The sequence below is a fragment of the Bubalus kerabau genome, chromosome 17 (assembly GCF_029407905.1).
Source record: "Bubalus kerabau isolate K-KA32 ecotype Philippines breed swamp buffalo chromosome 17, PCC_UOA_SB_1v2, whole genome shotgun sequence".
Lineage (NCBI taxonomy): Eukaryota > Metazoa > Chordata > Mammalia > Artiodactyla > Bovidae > Bubalus > Bubalus kerabau.
Genome location: NC_073640.1, coordinates 52,767,437 through 52,787,448, shown reverse-complemented (window position 1 = coordinate 52,787,448; position 20,012 = coordinate 52,767,437). Strand labels below are relative to the sequence as shown.

Genomic DNA, 20,012 nt, shown 5'->3' with positions numbered 1-20,012 from the left:
TTGGGGATGGGAAGATAATAGGGCCTCTTGGACTTTCAACTTGAGGGCTATGGGAGCCCACAATGTTTTGAACAGAAGCAGAGCATGAACTGATGTATTAGGGGTCACAGCGTCGTTTCGGGCTGCACAATGGGTGGCGATTGTGGAGGGCGGCTACAGGAAGACTAGTGAAGAGGCCACTGCACTAACCCAGCCGGATCGCCGGTGACTCGTGAGGATCAGTTCCCCTGGAAGCTGTGGGTTTGGTAAAGGCAGCGACCATGGGCTCATCCCTGAATACCCACCACAGGGGACAGAGGCCTTCTATCAATATTGGTTACATGATTTTATAGCTCCCTTACCTTGAGCTTTTAAGGTTTTGATCCCTGTGCTGGACATTTAACAATCTTACAAATTCCTCAGGACCACTGTGTCGGGTAAGTTTTGAAATCCCTGCTTTATCGCTGAGGAGAGTGAGGCTCACAGGGCCTGCTTCTGATCATAGTTAAGTAGCGGAAAGAGAGTTTGAGCCATCTGCCTGACCTAGAGAATTTGGATGGGGCAGAGACAGCCCGTGTAGCATTTCGTCTTTGCCTCTGCACCTGCCCAGGTGAAGCGTGCTCAGCACGCATGCGCCCACACGCATTTAAAGCACCTGTCGCGGGTCCTCCGCTCAGCAGGAAGAGGCGGGCACTCGGCTGGACCCTTGACGCCAGCCCGAAGGATGCTGGTGAGATACAGGAGCCAGGTTCCCGCCTCTCAGCTTGGGCGTCTCTCCATGCTCTTGACCCCAGCCCCTCTCCTTTGCAGAGTCCAAACGCCTGCCTCGACCCAGAGCCTCGGAGCACCTCAATCCCTGATGGCGTCCTGGCGGGCAGGAGCGTCTCCCCAGGACTCCCGGAGAGGCCCCCAGGGCCTTGCGCGCCTCCGGGGCTGGAGGAGGCTCTGAGTGCGCTGGGGCTGGAGGGAGAACGTGAGTATGCCAGGGACATCTTCGCCGAAGTCATGGTGAGTGGGGTTGGGGTTGGCGTGGGGTGGGGGGGCACCCGTGGACCAGCGGCCTTTGGGCAGCTCTAACGCTGCCCATATCCATGGAGGGCAGCAGAGGCAACGTTCGGGTTGGAGGAAGCCAAAGCTGACTCTCTCACCCAACACCCACTCAATAAGTCTTCCCTAACTCCCACCTCACCAGCCTCTCACGTCACTTCCCGCTGACTTTGCGGCCTTTATACTGCTGCCACCCACAACTTCTTGGCCTTTTTCTCTCGCGCTGTACCTGTGTGGAATGCCCTTTCCCAACCTCCCCAGCTGTTTGAAGCCCCTCCTTTGGTATTGCATAGTCTCTCACATTGGAGAAGGCGATGGCACCCCACTCCAGTACTCTTGCCTGGAAAAATCCCATGGGCAGAGGAGCCTAGTAGGCTGCAGTCCATGAGGTTGCTACGAGTCGGACACGACTGAGCGACTTCACTTTTTTCACTTTCATGCATTGGAGAAGGAAATGGCAACCCACTCCAGTGTTCTTGCCTGGAGAATCCCAGGGATGGGGGAGCCTGGTGGGCTTCTGTCTATGGGGTCGCACAGAGTCGGACACGACTGAAGTGACTTAGCAGCAGCAGTCTCTCACATTGACCCACTTATCAATTATTCAGTGAGTCATTAGCAAATGTTTCTGAGCATGTTCTAGGCACTGGGGATGCCGTGATGGACACCACGAGACAGTCTGCCTCAATGAGCAGAGACAAACAAGCAAATGTAGGCGGTAATTTCAGAAGGGCCACAAAAACCAAAACACAGGCTATGGTTGTCCACAGATATTGTCTGAGACAGGCATTGCCAGAAGAAATACTGAAGGGATGCGTTTATTTAACATCTTGTGAGCATCTCTCCCATGCCAGGGTCTCTGTTAGGAACCAAGATACAGCTGTGATCTGGACAGAAATCCCTGCCCTGCTGGCAGTCTAGTGGGGCAAAAAGACAAGACTTTGAAGTAAACACCAGATATCTGAAAATACCATGAGGAAAATAAAGCAATGAGATAGAGATGATAGGGTACACGGAAAAGTATAGAAAAAGTCGGGGAAATTTTAGCTGAGACTGGAAGTACTGAGAAGTCAGAAATGCAAGGAGTGGGGAATGACCATTTCAGCTGGCACATAAGTGCAAAGGACCTGAGATAGGAAGGAGGTAAGAAGTAGCTTAAGTGTGGGTTTTGGGGGGAGAGAGGGGATAGGTGATGCTGGAGCAGGGCCGGAATCTGAGGGCAATTAGGATTTTCTCTTAAGAGTGCTGAAAGCCACGGAAGGGTTTTAGGCTGGGTAGTTCCTTGGTCAGATTCATACTTTAGAAAGACCCTCTGGGTGTTCTGAGGAGGATGGCTTGAGGGTTGGTGACTAAGACTGGAGTCTGGGAACCCAGGAGAAGATGCTCAGTAATGAAGTCCTGTGGCCTTGGGGCTAAACTGGAGAGCTGGAAAGTGAGGCGTCCAGAACAAAGTCAGGGTTCTAGATGGCGACACACAAGAGGAGCATATTCGGAAGAGATGTCGGAGGCGTTTGTATGTGGCACTCGTGACGTCCAACTGATGCGAGGAGACTGGGGCACCCAGGGCTGGAGCCCGGGAGGGAAGCCAAGGCACAGGTGTGGAGACTGAGGCCGTCCTTGCCCGACCACAGGTGTGCCGCGCGCTGCCCCGGAGGGCCCTGCCCCGTACCGTGACCCCGGAGATGCGCGCGCTAGTGGTGGACTGGCTGGTTCAGGTGCACGTATGTAACCGGGATGGGGCAGGGAGGGGCCTGCGTAGCAGTCTAGAACCTTGGTGCTCACTCGCGCCCCTCCCCAGGAGTACCTGGGTCTGGCGGGGGACACGCTCTACCTGGCCGTGCACCTGCTTGACTCCTACTTACGCGCGAGCCGAGTGCGCCTACACCGCCTGCAGCTGCTGGGCATGGCCTGCCTGTTCTTGGCGTGCAAAGTGGAAGAATGCAGGCTTCCCGAGGTACTTCCGGGGCGGGGCTTTGGAGGGTGGAGCCCTTCCTCCCCGCCTCACAGATTAAACGTCTAGGGTGTGCCAAGCAAGCACTTTACCTAGTCTCGGAATCCCAGCATGTCTGTATGTGGTAGAGGCTACCAATGTGTCCTTTTAACAGAGGAAGAGACTGAGGCCCAGAGACAGGAAGACATTTGCCAGAAGACAAGCATTTGGGACTTGGACTCACTCTGGAGTAGTTATAGTAGCTATAGTCCTTTTTGAGTATAGTTAACATGCATGAACGCAGTGCCTTACCAGAACGGCCTGGTGAAGTAGAAAGTCATATCTCCTTTTTATGTGAAGACACAATCTCAGAGCTCCAGTGGATGTCCATGTCAGATAGTGAGTAAACGGTAGGGTTTGAGGTCAGGAACCCAAGTCTATCTGGCTGTGAAGCCTCTGCTTTCCGTGAGTTCCAGACAGCAAATCAATGGCCCCATTTTACAGACCAGGAAACTGAGGCCCAGAACGGGGATTGAAACGATCCCAGGCGCTCAGGTCCAGGGAGTAACGAGCTAGGGTCGAAGATTTCTCCACCTCTTTTCCCCCAATTCCCAGCCCTCCTCCCTCTGTCTCCTGGGCGCTGGCTCCTTCTCGAGGGCTGAGCTTCTGCGCGCGGAGCGCCGCATCTTGAGCCGCTTGGATTTCCGGCTGCACCACCCGGGCCCGCTACTTTGCCTCGGGTTGCTTGCTGCTCTGGCCCGGAGCGGCCCCCAGGTGCAAGGGGCAGGAGCGCGGCGCGGCCTCGTGGGTAGGGGCATGGCTTGTTCGGGCGGGCCTGGCCTTGCGGGTATGGCATGGCTTGTGCGGGCGGGCGTGGCCTCGCGGGTAGGGGTGTGGCCTGTGCGGGCGTGGCGCGGCCTCGCGAGTAGGGGCGTGTCCTGACACGCTCCCCGCGGAAACTGCAGGTGTTGCTACTCGCCACTTACTTCTTGGAGCTGTCTCTGCTAGAGGCCGAAGCCGCAGGGTGGGAGCCGGGTCGCCGTGCAGCTGCGGCGCTGAGCCTGGCTCATCGGGCACTCGACGGAGCAGGTTCCGGGCCTGAGCCGGCACTCTACAGGTATGGCCGCTGTGGAGGGTCTCTGTGACTTCAGGGCCTACCTTCTTTGTCGCCGTCTTTGCCGTCTCGGAGAATATGAGACAATTATGTGGGGGTGGGGCTAGACTTGTTTCCTGAGTGCGAGAGAGAGTGGGGTGACTGCCTAGTCTGGGTGTGGTCCCATTTGCTTTTCTCTGGAGGTGTCTCAGAGAATGGGGTGTTTGTACATATTTGGGGGCCCTTAACCTTGTCCTAGGGTGAAAAATAGGATTTCCTCAGGCCCAGAAGATGCTCTAACTGCGTTCCAGAGTTGCGAATGAGGGGTCTGCAAGCCTCTAGTTCCCCAACTCTCCTCCTGGCTGCGAATGCGATGACCCTTTAGCTGCTTGAGCCCCGTCATCTTGTTAACTGTGCCACCGCGGGGCAGAGTGATCATCTTTTCCTCCAGCCCGTGCCTCTGGGGTAGAGCTGGATGTCTGTCTGTCCACCCTCAGCCCCACTCCTTCCCTCTCCGCGCGGGTCCTGGCTCGGCCATAGCCGCGCCCTGAGGGCAGAACAGAGGGTCCGCCCCTCGGCGCCCCTCGGTGCCCCTCCAGTCGCTCTGGAGGATGGGTGGCGTGTGCGACCCCGAGAGAGCCCCTGAGCAAGTCAGCTTGTCTTCTCAGCCTCGAGCCCCAAGCTCCGAGGACAGGTCGTGCCCTGTCCCCCGCTATTCTTGCCCCACCTCCGTTTCTCCGTCTCTTCGCCGCAGCCGAGCGGAGCTGGGCCCGCTCGAGCCGTGCATGGTCCGCGCTGCGCTCCGAGGCCCCGCGCCCGGCCGCGCCGCCGTCTTCCTCAAGTACGCGCGGCCCCAGCGCCAGGGCACCAGCCTCGCCGCCGCCTGCCTGCTCCGCCACTCCCCACCGGCGCCTCCCTGAGCCCGGAGACCCCAGCAAAAAAAGACTCCTCTTGTGCGTCGGTTTCCCACTTCAATAAAAAAGTTTTTATTCCGAGCGCTCTCTATCCTCAGTGGTCAAATTCTGGCCCTTCTCTAGTTTTTGATTGGTCACCTCCGAGCCTCCCACTCACCTGATTGGATGGTCTCACCGAGTCCCTTAATGGCTGCTGGGAGACGAGATGAGAATTCTGGATTACGCCGCGAGGGGGCACTGGCGGGCTTCCACGAGCGCCGCTGAGCTGGGGAAAAACGCGGATCTCAAACGCAAATACTTGAGGAAATTAGAGATCCTGAGAGGAAAATAGCAACCCGGGCTAATGAACCTTGGTCTCCGGGTTGGGGAGAAACTAGGAAGAAGGGCGACTGTGAGAAACTGAGAATGCCTTTCCTAGCCGTGAAGTATGTCACCTTCATGGTGCCAGGTTTTCAGATTTCGTTCATAAGGGAAGTTGAAAATCTGCGATTCCATAAATATCTCTGCTTTTAAATGTTGGCAACTAATTCAGTATTTTTAACGGTTGCATAAATCCAACACATCACATATACTGGCCTGCGAGGGTCATCAATTTGTGATCGTATGGGCCTTGGATAGCAAGTTTGTTAAATGGGGTCTGGTTTATTTAACATCTGAAGTGCCACAGTGTCAGTGGGTATAATTATAGTACCGACCTCATGGTGGTGTGATGAGGACGTGAGTTAACATAAACGTAAAGCTTTAGGACCGTGCCTGACACCTCGTAGGTATTGTGAGTGCATCTGCATCTCAGCAGAACTGTGAGCTTGTACCGTTGTCCCCTCGTTCTACTGAGCCTGTACCACTCAGACATTAGTAGGTTTGCTCAGAAAATAGTTGTTATGAATCAGTGGGTTTCCACATTTTCAATTAAAAACACGTCTGAGGTGCAGAAATGTGACTGATGCTGTTCTGGAATATAGTCTTGGGAATATTAGACTCTTAACCAAGCCTAGGTTTGGAGGTGCTGAGAGGAAGCTTTCACCCCTGAGGTGTTCACGTTTGGAGGATCAGGGAGTGACTCAGTACAATAAAATATGGAAATGCAGTTGGATTGAGAGGTGTCATGTTCAGGTTTGGGTCTGTTGGGCGGGAACTGCTGTGGGAGGGGGAGGGGACAGTGGAAATGCAGGGTTGATGCTTGGGAATGAGACCCAGGCTAGGGTCTTGGTGGGGGTGGTAATGGTGCTATACATAGTTACTCATTCACTCATTCATTCCACAACTATTCATGAATGTGCCAGGACTTCCATGGTGCTCCAGTGGTTAAGAATCCACCTCACAATGCAGGCAATGCCAAGTCTACCCCTGGTCGGGGAACTAAGATCCCTCAAGCCTAAAAGCAACTATAGCCACACACTGCAACTAGAGAGTCCATGCACCGTAAGGAAATATCCTGCATGCTGCAACTAAGACCCAATGGAGCCAAATAAAATAAGTGAAACTAGTTTACGTGGACGCTGACTCAGTCAGGCACTTGCAATCACATATCTCACAGTCTCAAGACTGATAAGGAACACTGGTTGCTATTTGGTCATTACTGTACTACATGCTTTATCCCGTGCTACATGCTTTACCTACATAACATGATTCAGCTCCTGCAGCTACTTGGGAGTGACCCCACTTGTTACCTCCATGTTACATAGAAGGAAAGTGGAGGAAGACCAAGGAGCTTACTCAAGGTCTCAGCACTAAGCGGCTAAGGGGGGTTGCAGGACAATCATTCACTGTTTTTCTCTCGAAAATCTCTCATGTGTTTCTTGCTCTGTGCATTTTTTATTACTGTGATCCTCATGCTGTGCTGTCACTTGGCTGCTTTCTTGCTGTTTTTTTCTACCCAGACAGTGAGCTAGCTGAGGGCAAGAAACAGATCTCCCTTGTTCATCGAGTTCTCCCCTCCTTCGGGAAGTGTTCACTCACCATCTCAGCCTATGCTGGGTGTGCCTCCTGTGGATCCACAGAACTTGTTGTGTCTCCCCCATTGCAGCCCTGGCCCCTCTGCCTCTACCTCCCAGGCTAGCCCACTCGGCTGCCACTGTCTGATCACCGGTCTGTCTCCGCACTTGCCAAGGAACCCAGTGAGGGTAGAGTCTGAGGTGCTCTCAGTCCCTCCTATGTCCCAGCATCACCCAGTCCCAGAATTGGGCACAGAAAGATATCAGTCAATATGTGTTTGTTGCATAGATCAACGACTCCACAGTTGCTATCATAGCCCTGTGTTACGGATGAGGATACAGAATCACAGGTAATGTAGGTGATTTGTCCAAGTCAACAACTAGCGAGAAAATAAGCAGGAATTTGGGCAGCTTGAATCCATGGCTTGTGTTCTTATCCAACTATGCCAGATGCCTACCGGTCTGAAAACCAGCTTTCCATGAGGTTATCTTCCTGCTCTTTCCCCCAGACTTGTTCTTTCTTTCTAGAAACGTTCGGGAGCTCTGGGCATAGGGGAGGAGAGCAAGCAGCAGGGTGGGGAAGGTAAGAGGAGTGGGAAGAAGGGTTTTGAAGAGAGTGGGGTTTTGAGGGGTTTCTCTAGACCCATAGGGGGCAGCCGGAGTCGGCTGTCGGAGGTGCGGGGGCGGAGAAAGGGTGGGGACCAGCCCCGCGGGGGGCGATGCGGTAGCTGCAGCGGCGGCCGCAGGAGTTTCCCACAATGCAGCGCGGCGCGCTGTCCCCGGTGCTGATGCTCAGCGCTGCCCCGGAGCCTCCGCCGCGCCCGCCTCCCGCCCTTTCCCCGCCGGGCCCCAGCCCCCGCCATGGATCGGCTCGGTCCAGTCCTACCCCAGAGGCGTCGGGAGCCCTGGGTGCGGCGCTCGACAGCAGCCTGCGGGCCGCCGTGGCGTTTAAGGCGGAGGGTCAGCGCTGCTACCGGGAGAAGAAGTTCCGGGAAGCCATCGGCAAGTATCATCGAGCGCTACTGCAGCTGAAGGCGGCGCAGGGAGCCCGCCCTGGAGGCCTGCCCGCCCCCACCCCCGGGCCCGCCACCAGCCCCGGGCCAGCCCGCCTCAGCGAGGAGCAGCGGCGCCTGGTGGAGAACACAGAGGTGGAATGTTACGACTCTCTCACGGGTACGGCCGTCGGGGAGCGCAGAGGGTGCCTATGTGAGAAGGGCGAGACGTGAGAAGCACTCCTCAAGCCTTGGGGTGGGGGCTGGAGGCTTGAAGGGGTTAGGGCTGGGGTCTGTGAGGTGGGGGGAAGAACTAAGAACTTGATCAGGGAGAGGCGTTGGGAGTCTAGGGGACCACAGGGATGGAAGGAGCTGGGATGCAGGAAATGGGCTTTGGGCTGCCACCTGCTAATTTCGGATGAGAAAAACTTAGCCTGGAGGAGCCATTCAAGGACCCATCCCTCACCATCTCTGAGATCGCCCTTAGTACTCTCCCTAACAGACACCTCCCAGCTAAGGAAGCTCTGAGGGCCCCGCTGTGTGTTTTCCGCGCCCTCTAGCGGCGGCGCAGATTGATTCTGTCTTGATTGGTCAGAAGCTTGGCGTTCCCCGATGGCCGGAGCAAGCCTGTAGGCTGGGCTCCGCCGTCTGAAATGGAAGGGACTGATTTTCCGGAGCCTGAAGGCCAGGCTCCTCGCGATCAGCTGAGGCCTCGGTGTCGACAGGCTGTGGGAGCACCGGTTCTGGTGCTCCCACAGCCTGCCTCCTACAGTCGGAGCTGGTAAACTATGAGAGGGTACGCGAGTACTGCCTCAAGGTGCTGGAGAAGCAGCAGGGCAATTTCAAGGCTACCTACCGCGCCGGCATTGCCTTCTACCACCTGGGCGACTATGCACGCGCCTTGCGCTACCTGCAGGAGGCCCGCAGCCGGGAGCCCACAGGTGAGGGGTGGGGTGGGAGCAAGCGAGGGTGGGAGAGAGGAGGAAACAAGGGAAGGAGCATGAGAGCAGAGCGGCTTCAGGGAGTGCTGTACCCCCTACCCCACGCCCACTCTTTACCCATCTACTTACACACACACACACTCATCCACTCACCTGCCAGTTACTCGTGTCCACTCACCTGTTGTTCCTGACATTCACCCAACCACCTCTCATCTCTTCGGTCATTAACCCACCCTGATACCTTCTGTTCACCTATTCAGTCACTTTCCTGGCCACTCACAACCTCCGCCCCCCGCCCCCCCCCCCCCCCACGCCTCCATCTCCATTTACCCCTCCTCCCTCAAACTCATTCACCTACTCACTAACCCATTCACACACTCATCTACTCATTCACCTTTCCTGGCAATGCCAGAAAATTAGCAGGGGGAGGGGTTCGCAGACCTGGAGGCTTGTTCCTTGCCTAGTGGGAGATCATAGGGGTGTGTGTGTGTGTGTGTGTGTGTGTGTGTGTGTGTGTGTGCGTGCGCGCGCGCGCGCGCGCATGGCGTGGAGGAGGCAGAAGACTCAGTTCTGTATTAATAACCAGTGAAGTAGGAGCACAACAGGTGCACGGCCCAGGGTGTGAGGTGAGTTTTCCTCTAAGGGGTTTGGAGAGAACACACTTCCTGCAGTGTCGCTGGAGGGTGAGAAGTGCGACATGTGTCTCTGAGCTCAGGCGTGCCTGGCTGAGGGCACGGCAGATATGAAAGTATGGAGGTGTGACACGTCCTGCTCTGCCTGCTTGGCTGGGCTTTGTGAGAAGGGCTCTGGCGACACAGGCTGTGTGTGGGAGCCAGTGGAGGATGGGGACCATGACATATGAGCCAAGGTGGTGCGGATGTTACCTGCTGCCCCAGGACACACAGATAATGCCCTGCCCGCCTCCCCTGTAGACACCAACGTTCTGCGCTACATCCAGCTGACTCAGCTCAAGATGAACCGCTGCAGCCTCCAGCGGGAAGACAGTGGGGCCAGGCCTGGGACTCGGGACGTCGTTGGCTGAGGCCAACCTGGAGGAGTGTCCCTCCTCCTCCCCACCCCACCTCACCTCACCATGTAACTTTCTCTGACTCACGTTCTCTGGTAAAGCACTCACCATTGGTGACCATAACTTCTGTGTGTGGTATTCTTGTGGGGCCTGGGAGGGGACAAGGGCCTAGGCTACACCCCCTGGACTCAGAAATCTAGAGAGGCCTGGGACGGAGCATGGTGGGTGCTGTGCCACTGGGGATGATCTAGGATCTGGGCCTGGGCCAGGGAAAGACACACAGTCAAACGCGGTAGGGGGCAGGGGTTACCTTTAATGCTGCATTGTGCCGAATCCCTTATGACGCCCTGTCCCTGAGTACCCCTGCCCACCCTCCCCCCCCACAGCAGGGCAGGCACAGGGCCCCACCCCTGGGGTACAAAGGAATAAATTAAGTGCCCTCCCTCCCCACTTCCCCAATAAATAGTGAGTATCCTGCCCAGGGCCTCCCCTGCCGTGTGGCACGGTGGGCTGGGGCTGGGCCTGGGGCGCTACATTCATGGCTGCCCAGGCGGGCGGCTGCGGGCAGGCCTCAGCGGGAGCCATGGGCCCCGCACAGGGGCACTGTGCTGTCCTGGCTCTGCCCCTCCATGTCCATGTCGAGCAGCGTGGGCTGCATGCTGGGGAGCCCCGGGCTCTCCGGAGTGTCTGGCCTGCTGGGAGGTGAGATGCTGAGCGTCTGGCCGAAGGAGACCAGTTTCCAGGGGTCCAGGCGGGGACGGCTGGCGGCTGGCCGGGGCCTTGGGGCGAAGGTCAGGGTGGTGGGGCGGCCCGGGAACTCAGGGGGCCGACGGCGGGCGGGAAACAGGGCCTGGGGGTCGGGCAGGCGGGGGAAGTCCAGGGGATCTCGAGGGCCTGGTAAGAGAGGATCGGAGGAGGTGAGCGGGGTGGGCCAGAGGGTGGTGTTTAAAAGGCAGGAGCATTTACATGAAGATTGGAATTGGACTTCTCTTGACAAAAAAATCTGATTTTCTTGGGCCTGCTGTCCAGCAGAGTTTGGACATTTACCTAGCCACCCCCACCCGCCCCCAACTCCTAACTGCTCACTCGTCTGGGTGCGACTCTGGGCAGCCCTTTATCTCTCAGAGCCTGTCTCCTTGCTAGTACTCCAGACAAAGCCTCATTCCTCCCGCCTCTCCAACCCTGGGCAGGCTCACCAAGACCCAGAGACACCTTAGGCATGTTGCTGTCTGTGAATGGGGATTTCAGCACCTCATTACACAGGCCAGGATTAAATACAGTAATTGTAGAACAAGTAGCACAGTGCCTGATAGGAGGTCCTTAGTTCCTTTCTGTTCTAATCGTCTTTGTCCTGCTAATAAACTACAGAGAACGGGTACCTAACACGTGTTAGCGCTAGTAATCGTTGCCATTAATGTCACCTGCCTGGCCCCTGTAGGCATTCGAGTTGCCACCCCTGCTTCCTCCTGCGTCTCAGTTACCCAGGGATCCACAAAGCCTCTTGAAGCAGTGGGGGCCATGGGGACACTGACTCTCCCCACGCTAAGCAAGAGGACTCCGCTGGGCTGGGACATAGAGCCTTGGCGGGGTCAAGGGAGATGGGCTCTTTTCTGAGCGCGTGGAACCTCACTCACCAGGGCCGGGGCCCGTGGGCTCCGGTGCCCCCCGCTGCCCCAGCGCCCCATCCGACGGCGTCCGCCGGTGCCCGCGGCTCACAGCGCGCGCGGCCGTGACGTGGGTGGGCGTGAGCGACTGTCGGGGGTCCTTCTTGAAGCTCTCCAGCTCCAGGTCCACCAGGGGGTTGGTGCTGGGTTGGGGCGGGGGTGGGGAGGGGGGCGGGGAGGGCGCGGCCGGCGCAGCCTCGTCGCTGTCGGAGCGCAGCAGCGAACGCGTGGAGTTGCAGTCGGACACCGACGACAGTGACACAAGGGTGGCGGAGGGCGCCAGGCCCGGGCCGGGGGCCACGTCGTCGCGGCGGCCGGGAGAGCGCCCGGTCGGGCTCAGGCCCCGCGGGAAGCGGCCGCCGCGGGGGAAGAAAAGGCCGTCAAGCCAGCGCCGCTGCTCCTCGCCGTCCGCCGCGCGCGCCTCGGCCACGTCGGCGCCCAGGCCCACGGCGCCCAGCAGCGTGGCGCAGCCCAGCAGCGCGAGCTCGCAGCGCCGCCGGGAGCCGTGCCCGAGCCGGGCGGGTGGCGCGGGCTGACTCGGCTCCCATGGCGCCCGCGCCCCCGGGGAGGGCTGGGCGGGCAGCGGCACCGTGAGGTAGGACGGGGTGGTGTAGGGGGACGGGGGCACGCTGTTGCCTCCGTCCGCCTCCGCAAACTCCTCTGCAACCGGGAGAGAGCCGTCACTGGCCTCTGACTCACTTAACTCTGGGCCCAGGGCCTTTCGGCCCATCCCCCCACCCCGGGACTTGGAGGCAAGGGGTTGTCCCCAGTGACCCCCCGCCGCCCCCCCCCCGCCCCCGCCAAGATCACCAAGTCCCACTAAGCGTGGTTCTTGAGCATTTCTCCCCCCAACCCCCCTCCCCTTAGGAATGACCCCCACCACCCAGGGACCAGCTATCTCCCATTCCAGGAATGCGTCCTACCCTCTGGCCAGTGAAATCCGGCTCCCTCCGCGCAACCCTGGGGAATGGTCACCCCTTGGTCTTGGGTTATGTTCCCCTTTGCCAGGGAATGTCCCTCTTCCTCCCTTTTAAAGGCACCCTTGCCCTCTTACCCATTTCATTGAGGCTGGCAAAGCCTGGGGCGATGGGTGTGTGTTTGGGGGATTTGCCCAGGTTGGGGGCACTTGATGACCACTGTTTGCTTCCTTCTCCCAGGGCCTTCAGCCTGCAGGGGGCACCAAAGATTGGGGGGGGGGGGCAGTCATAGGCCTCCTGGCTGTCAAGGGCCTAGGAGACAGGCACGGGGGAGGGGGGGGCGCTCCATGCGGCCAGTACCTCTCCTCTCCGCCAGCCCGTTCCTTCTGCAGCGTGGAGCTGGGCCCCCAGGTCCGGCCCTTCTTCTTGCCCCCGACCAGCTCCTCCTTCTTTGGGGGTCCGCTGCTGCGGCCCCACGTCCCACCGCCACCACTGCTGCTGCAACTGGTGCTACAGCCACCACCATCCACGGGGGTCACTGGGCCCAGAGAAGCCACTTGGTCACTGGGTCTCAGCCTGTCCCAGTTGATCTCCAGCCTTACTCTCCCCGCCTTGGTCTCCCCCGCCACCTGGAAGCCCAAGGGAGCTGGGATTCTGACTCCAGTCATGACCCTTCCCTGCTATCCATCCTCACATAGCTCCCCCCAGCTATCCTGGTGTCCTGGCTTCCTGGGTGTCATCACCGGTCACCCCTCACCGGTTAACTCTTCAACCATCCCTTCATTCCCAAATGTTCACTAGCACCGTCTATGTGCCAAGCCCTGTGGGAGATGCTGAGAAGACAGCAGTGCTAAGAGTAGACCAGACACCCTGCCCTGGCCCTGGAAGTTTACGTTTTAGGGGCTGAGGACAAATGATCAACAGGAGTCACCCTAGGTTGTCATCTGGGTCGGGGGCTAGAAGGTGATCAGAGTGTGGGGCATGGAAAGCTGGTAGGGGGCTTGGGGAGTTAGGGATGGTCTGGTGTGTGAGAAGGAGAGATCTGAGCAGAGACTTGAAGGAGGTGAGGGAGGGAGTCAGGGGGACACAAGGCTGAGAGAGGAGCAGATGCCAAGTCCCTGTGGAGTGTTCCGGAACAGTCTGTCCCCTGCAGAGTCGACTGCTCTCTCTCCTCTGTTCCCATCACATGTTGAACATCCTGAGCACCATGGTTCAGTCATTATTTGTCTCTGTGTCCTCCCAGGAGAATGACCTCTGGGTACAAAGCAGGTGCCCAAACAGCAGTGTGTGGTGGGGGTAGTGTGTGGGGCGAGGCCAGGGGTGGATGGTGGAGCAGAATGGAGTGGGAAAGCTGGCTGGGAACCCTCCACCTCCTCAGTGAACCCTGTACCTGCCATGTGGCTGACAGGCCGTCTGCCCCATTCAAGGTCCCTGCCCTGGCCCAGCACCCTCGTCTCACCTGTCTCCCCTCTTGACTCCTACCCGCCTACAATCCCTACTCCTCACGGCAGTCAGAGGGAAAAGGTCAAGTTTCCTCCATCACTGCCTTGCTCACAGCCTTCCAGAAGCTCCCCCTCAGATGTTAGATAAAATCCAGATTCCTTATCCCCGCTCTTGAGGCTCAGGGCAATCCTCTCCTGCTGAACCCTTGACCATAAACTCACTGCTCTCCCTCCCATTCTTTCTACTTCATCCAAGTTGGCCTTCCCAGCTGATAATCAGCATACTCGTTCCTGCCTCTGGGCTTCTGCCTCTGCTGTTCCCTCTGCCAGGGACACTGTTCCTTCAGATCTCTGCATATGTTACTCCTGACCATGCAGGTCCCTACTTAAACCTCAGCTTCTCTGCAGGCTTTCTTTGTGATTTAAAAATAGGAGCTCTTCTGTTTAGCCCCTTCCCTGATTTCCTTTAGGGTGTGTATCACTACAGGAAATTTCCTGTTCACCAGTTTGTTTACTTGTTGTCTGTTTCCCCCGATGAGAATGAGGGAGGGGGGTCCTGCCTGCCTGCCACCCTGATGTTGCTCTGGCTTGGTGCCAGGTATGTGCTCAGGGAAGTCTGTTCACTGACTGGTCAGGGCCTTGGGAGATACTCACAGCGAATGGCCCTCAGCCGGGGAATGATGCTGGGGCTTGCGGGTGGGCTGGCCCCATCTGATCCTTTCCGCTTGTCCAGGGTTGGAGAGGCCTGGACTGTGATCTTATGTTCAAAGCCTGCAAAAAGAAAGACTTTCCTAAGCACAGGATTCCATGAGTAGCCAAAGAGAAGTCCCCAATGAAGGAAGATAGAAGAAATGCCACCATTTTATATTCCTTAATGCGGTGGTTCTCATAGTGTGTTCCCAGACCAGCAGCATCGACGTCAAGTGGAAACCTCTTGGAAATGCAGATTCTTGATGCCCTCCCTGAATCAGGAACTGTGGGGGTGAGGTGCAGCAATCCAACTGCTGTGTAACAGTACCCAAGTTACCTCTGCTGCTCACTCAGGTTTGAGAGCTGCTGCCCCGAGGATCTAGGCTTGAGTGTCCAATCTGGCAGCCATTAGCCACACATGGAAAGTAAGCGCTTGAAATGTGGCTTGTGCAACTGAGGAACTGGAGAATGCTACCTTTAGATATTTAGTTGTAAGTAATTTAAATTTACTTTTAAAAACAGATACTCAGTTCAGTCATTGGAAACATTTAAGTATGTTTTGAACAACTGTGGTATGGGAATCTGCTCTTTCAACTGTACATTTTATGAAACCTAAATATAGGTCAAGAAATTGTGAGGAAAATTTAGAGCCCAGATTGAGATGCACTAAGAATATAAAATGAACTCAGGCATAAGAATGCCTGAGTGAAGTCGCTTCAGTCATATCTGACTCTGAGACCCCATGGACTGGAGCCCGCCAGGCTCCTCTGTTCATAGGGATTCTCCAGGCAAGAATACTGGAGTGAGTTGCCATGCCCTCCTCCAGGGGATCTTCCCGACCCAGGGAGCAAACCTGAAACCTTACACCTCCTGCATTGGCAGGCAGGTGAGTTCTTCACAACTAGTGCCGCCTGTCTTCCCTGGTGGCTCAGCTGGTGAAGAACCTACCTGCAATGTGGAAGACCTGGGTCTGATCCCTGGGTTGGGAAGATCCCCTGGAGAAGGGAAAGGCTACCCATTGCAGTATTCTGGCCTGGAGAATTCTACGGACTGTATAGTCCATGCGGTTGCAAAGAGTTGGGCACGACTGAGTGACTTTCACTTTCAGTGCCACCTGGGAAGCCCATAAGATGCACACTGGATTTCAAAGATTTAGTGTGGAAAAAAAGGTAAAATATCTTATTTAAAATTTTTCTTGTAATGACTACATGTGAATATTGGGCTAAACAAAATACACTATTAAAGTTAATTTCATCTGTTTTCCCCCTTTTTTCCATATGGCTACTAGAAAATGTAAATGACACATGTAGCCTGCATTATTTCTGTTGGCTGGTGTTATTCTAGGCACTGCTATAGGACTTGTAACATCTCTTGTAACAGAGAATATCAGCATGAAGTGCCTTCTGACGTTACCTAGAAAGCAGTCCCCCCCCTCCCCCCCCGCCCCAAATCAAACCTGAACTTAAAACTGAGTAAGCCTTGAGATCCAACTCTTAGGTTGAGCCATGTGAAACTTCTGTTTCTGTAGGTCAAAAATGGCTGAACACCAGCAATTTCACATGGTTCAACCTAATACCAATTAATAGGAAATTCAGGGGACAGAGGGACATGTTAAGAGATACCAGGGAGCTGCAAGCAGCAAAATCCAGACTATGGGAAATGCTCTGGCATAAATGAGGCAAGGAGGACAAAGAAGAAGATTTAAAAAGATATTAACAAATAGCTGGAAGACAAAACTATGAGGAAAAGGAAGGAAGTGATGGCCCTGAAAGTCAAGGCAGGCGTTTACTCTTAGGGAATGGCAGGGGGATTGTTTGGAGGGGGTGTGTGCAGGCATCTGGGGTGGCTGTAGGGTCTCTCTGCTCTCCTGGGAGATTCTATTAATGCATTAAGCTATACAGTTTTTTTTGGGGGGGGTCATTTTCTGTAGTTGTGATATACTTAGTAATAATAATAAAAAAAGGCTTGAAAAGTAAAGAAATAAAAGGAAGAGATGACCCCTGGGTTAGCGCTGCTCCCAGCGGCCTCTTGGGGCTGCTGAAGGGGTGTGGCCGGGTACCGGAGGGCAGGCTGATGTGGCTGCCGCCTTCCCGCAGCTTGAGCAGGCGGCTGCGCTTGAAGTTGCCCTTGCGTTTGCGGACCCGGGGCTTCTCCTGGCTCAGCTGGCACATGAGCAGGTGCAGCTCCCGCTCCACGATGTCCATCTCGCGCTCGGCCAGCTCCTGCTCGCGCCGCCGCAGCTGCTCCTCCTGGAAGCGCTGCTCCTGAGCCGCCCGCAGCAGCTCCTCTTCACGGCTCCGGAGCTCCTGGGGAGGAGATGGGCGGCTTGGGGAGAGGGCCGGAGCTACCCTGCCCCCAGGGATGGTCCCGGGGCTGCTGGGCTTGTTTGGTGTCCCGCACAGGCCATCCTGCTGTGGGGCAAATTGGGGGCACGATCCAACTTACTCTTCACTAACCAGGTTGGGGGCCAGGGCAGGAGGCTGTGTTGGCCCAAAGAAAGGGCTGGCTTTTCTTTCTTCTTCTTTTTTTTTCTCTTTCTCTTTGATTTTTAATTTTTGAAGTTTTCAATTTGGAAAACATCCACAAAAGCATCGGTGCATCTGACGCACCCACCATTCGCCCAACTTCGACAGTTATTTTACAAATCTTTTTTCACGCATCACCTTCCTGCTCCTCTCTCCCTCTCACTTTTGCTGTGGGGTTTTAAAGCCAATTTCTAGACCTCATGCAATGTCACTTGTAAGTACTTCAGGGTAGGGTGTCTTTTTCTTATCAATCTGCCAACAGGAGGCTGTCTTTCCTTAACATGTGAGAAAGGCTCCCTCACCCTGCATGGGACCCGAAGACCCCCGGGCTCAGGGAAAGGGACTCTGCCCCATCCATGGTATCAGAACTCAGGGATCTTGCTCCATCCCTCCCACCTCACCCCCGCCTTCACCTTCTCCTTGGTCCGGAGGTCATCGAACATGTGCTGAATCTCCAGCTTCCAGTCTTCCTGCAGCGAGTGAAAAGACTCCAGCGGCATCTGGAACAGGGCTGACTGTTCGATGACTTCAAGTTGCTTCAAGATGCTGCCAAAATCTGGCCGCCCGTGGGGGTCTGGGTCCCAGCATTCTGGGGTGGGGGTGGGAAGGACAACAGTGGGAGTGGAGATGTCAATGGCCATGCTCTGGGGCATCAGCCTGCTCAGTGGAGGCAGGACTTTAAGGGACTGTGGACAAATAGCTCCCATGGAGCCCGGGGGAAGGAATTCAAAGCCACGTTCTTGGAAGCGTTTCACTTGGTGAAAGTCTGGGGAGAGAAACTCAGGGACCTGTTCCCTGACTGGTGGTAGAATCAAGGGTCAGGGAGGAATCCCAGGGCCAGTGAATCCTAACAGGCTGCCCTCAAGCGCTGTGGGCTTGCCTGGCCAGAACAAAGGTCTGGAGGCCATGGAGCCGACCAGAGGGGAGACTGATCATGGTCCCATGGTTCCAGCCCCTTCTCCCTCACTCCTGGGCCCAATGGAATGGATGGGTGTGAAGGGGTGAGGTCTGGGCCTGAGGGCTCCTTGCCACCCCAAGCTGAGCCTACCCTCTCCACGGGGCCCTGGCTCACCCTCCAGTAGGCGGGCAAAGGGCTCGGGGCATGTGGAGGGAATGGGCAGAGTCAGCTTGTTCATAGCCACGCCATATGCCACGGCCAAGGCGTCGATTTCACGGTAGGGGACCTCACCCGTCAGCAGCTCCCAGAGCAGTACCCCGAAGCTGCAGGTGGGGGAGAGGGAGGGGTGACGCCAGAGCCCACCCTCATCCTCACCCACACCCCAGCCCTGCCTCCAGTCCTGTGGTGAGCCTCCCTCCCCCCAGCACCCAGCCCCGGCCAGTGAGGCCACAAGAACTGCCTCTGACCTCCACAGCCTGATCTCAAACAGACGTGGTGGGGTTGGTCCTCTGGTGTCTCTCCTTTGCTCTGTCCCCCTTTCCTCTCCCCTGCCTGAAAACCTTCAGTGGGTTCCTTGTGCCCACTGGGCAAATCCACCCTGAGCTTGCTGACCCTGCAGCTTCCCCCTCTAAACACTCTTGGCCCCTGTACCAACCCTGGCTGCATCTTGCAGCTATGCTAAACAGTTGAACAAATCCTGTTTTTCCTAACCTCTGGCCTTTGCACACGTTGTTCCCTTGGTTGAGAACACCCTTCCCCTTTGCCTAACTGTCCTTTAAGTCACAACTCAGGTGCCCTCTCTAACCAGGAAGGCTTCCTTGATTCCACAGCCTCAAAATCTGGGTCGGAGGCCCCTTCACTACATTTCCATTGAACCCTCTGCACTTACCTCTAAATACAAGTTAACACTGTTTAACATTTACAGAGCACTCACTCCAGGCCAGCATTACTCAAGTCCTGTAAGGCAGAAGGCACTGGGTATGATCCCTATTTTATCCAGTGAGTGGGTGCAGGCTCAGAGAGGTTAAGCTGTTTGCCTAAGGTCACACAGCTTGTAAGTGGTGGAGCCACGCTGCACTTGGGCCCCCTGAAGCCCACAGCAGCAGCCTTGGCGGCTACACATCCCAGAGCACGCGTCACTGTGCCACTGCCACCTGCAAACTCATCTTCTCCAGTAAACCATGCTCCTCCTGGGTCCTCACCAGTGTTTGATGTGATGCCTAACATGGACTGGATCCCCATGCTCCCCCATATCCAGGCATGCACTCATTCACCATACACTTATTAAACATCTGCTGTGTGCTAGGCACTGTTCCGGGTACTGGAATAAGAGAGACACAGCCCCTGCCCTCAGGCAGCTCACAGCCTCTCCTTTCTCAGTGACAGCGCTGGTAAATTTGAGCTGGAGGAATGCTGCCTAGAATAATTTTCCATCCTCCTTTGCATCAAAGTATGCCCATATGGCAAGGGTTCTGGCCAGTGGGATATGAACTGTGGAGTGTGCAACTAATTTCCAAAAAGTCTCCTTAAAGGGAAGGGGTCCCCTTTCCTCTTTCCTCCATCCTACTGGTTGGAATACAGACAATAAAAGCTGGCCATCCTGGACCATGAAGTAGCCTTGGGAAAGGAGGCCATACAAGGTGGAGGAAGATAACAGTGGGTTGTAAGTGTAGGTGGCCAGATCCCACCCCCTCCACCTCTTCTACATCTCTGGAAACCTGTGGGGATGTTCTGATTGCCCAACGTGAATGATACCCCCATTAAAAACCCTAAAATAGGGCTCTGAATTCCTAATATTACATCAGTCCTGGGCTCTTACATGAGCGCAAAAGCATCCATATTATTTTTATTTTGGATTTTCTGTTGTCACTGAAATATGGCTTCTATAAATGTTTGGGATCATAAATGAATGCCTTATGCGAAGAAAGACTAAACTTCCCCCCAAGGGCTGCGCTGCTCTAGTTGAGACTTCCTGTCTGATCTCTCTGCCCCAGGACCATGACTTTGCTGCTTGGTCCATCT

At 56.0% G+C, this 20,012-nt stretch overlaps 3 protein-coding genes across 3 annotated transcripts in view; 2 read left to right on the top strand and 1 right to left on the bottom strand.

The window, feature by feature from the left end:
- The first annotated feature begins 578 nt into the window (after positions 1-578).
- Positions 579-5,041, top strand: CCNP (cyclin P). The gene is made up of 7 exons (XM_055551091.1): positions 579-709; positions 790-987; positions 2,655-2,744; positions 2,822-2,977; positions 3,569-3,727; positions 3,919-4,070; positions 4,801-5,041. Exons 1-7 carry the CDS (start codon positions 704-706, stop codon positions 4,964-4,966), a joined length of 927 nt encoding a protein of 308 aa, XP_055407066.1. The 5' UTR covers positions 579-703; the 3' UTR covers positions 4,967-5,041.
- Positions 5,042-7,652: 2,611 nt separating this feature from the next.
- On the top strand, positions 7,653-9,973 carry TTC9B (tetratricopeptide repeat domain 9B). Its single transcript, XM_055551092.1, has 3 exons — positions 7,653-8,067; positions 8,645-8,827; positions 9,760-9,973. Exons 1-3 carry the CDS (start codon positions 7,653-7,655, stop codon positions 9,867-9,869), a joined length of 708 nt encoding a protein of 235 aa, XP_055407067.1. The 3' UTR covers positions 9,870-9,973.
- MAP3K10 (mitogen-activated protein kinase kinase kinase 10) overlaps positions 9,616-20,012 on the bottom strand; it is a 17,023-nt gene continuing 6,626 nt past the window's right edge. The window contains exons 3-10 of the mRNA XM_055551090.1: positions 18,165-18,313; positions 17,506-17,681; positions 16,627-16,873; positions 14,532-14,648; positions 12,796-12,973; positions 12,573-12,685; positions 11,489-12,178; positions 9,616-10,748 (exon numbers count right to left, since the gene is read on the bottom strand). Of these exons, the coding sequence (XP_055407065.1) occupies positions 10,426-10,748; positions 11,489-12,178; positions 12,573-12,685; positions 12,796-12,973; positions 14,532-14,648; positions 16,627-16,873; positions 17,506-17,681; positions 18,165-18,313 (1,993 nt within the window). The 3' untranslated portion in view covers positions 9,616-10,425. The remainder of the gene's footprint in view (positions 10,749-11,488; positions 12,179-12,572; positions 12,686-12,795; positions 12,974-14,531; positions 14,649-16,626; positions 16,874-17,505; positions 17,682-18,164; positions 18,314-20,012) is intronic.

Bases quoted from the DNA above. Each gene is read 5' to 3' on its own strand.
- CCNP (XM_055551091.1), top strand. The intron at 988-2,654 runs GTGAGTGGGGTT...GCCCGACCACAG, and splicing joins ACATCTTCGCCGAAGTCATG to GTGTGCCGCGCGCTGCCCCG. The intron at 2,745-2,821 runs GTATGTAACCGG...GCCCCTCCCCAG, and splicing joins ACTGGCTGGTTCAGGTGCAC to GAGTACCTGGGTCTGGCGGG.
- TTC9B (XM_055551092.1), top strand. From the start codon at position 7,653: ATGCAGCGCGGCGCGCTGTCCCCGGTGCTGATGCTCAGCGCTGCCCCG. The intron at 8,068-8,644 runs GTACGGCCGTCG...GTGCTCCCACAG, and splicing joins ATGTTACGACTCTCTCACGG to CCTGCCTCCTACAGTCGGAG. The intron at 8,828-9,759 runs GTGAGGGGTGGG...CCTCCCCTGTAG, and splicing joins CCGCAGCCGGGAGCCCACAG to ACACCAACGTTCTGCGCTAC.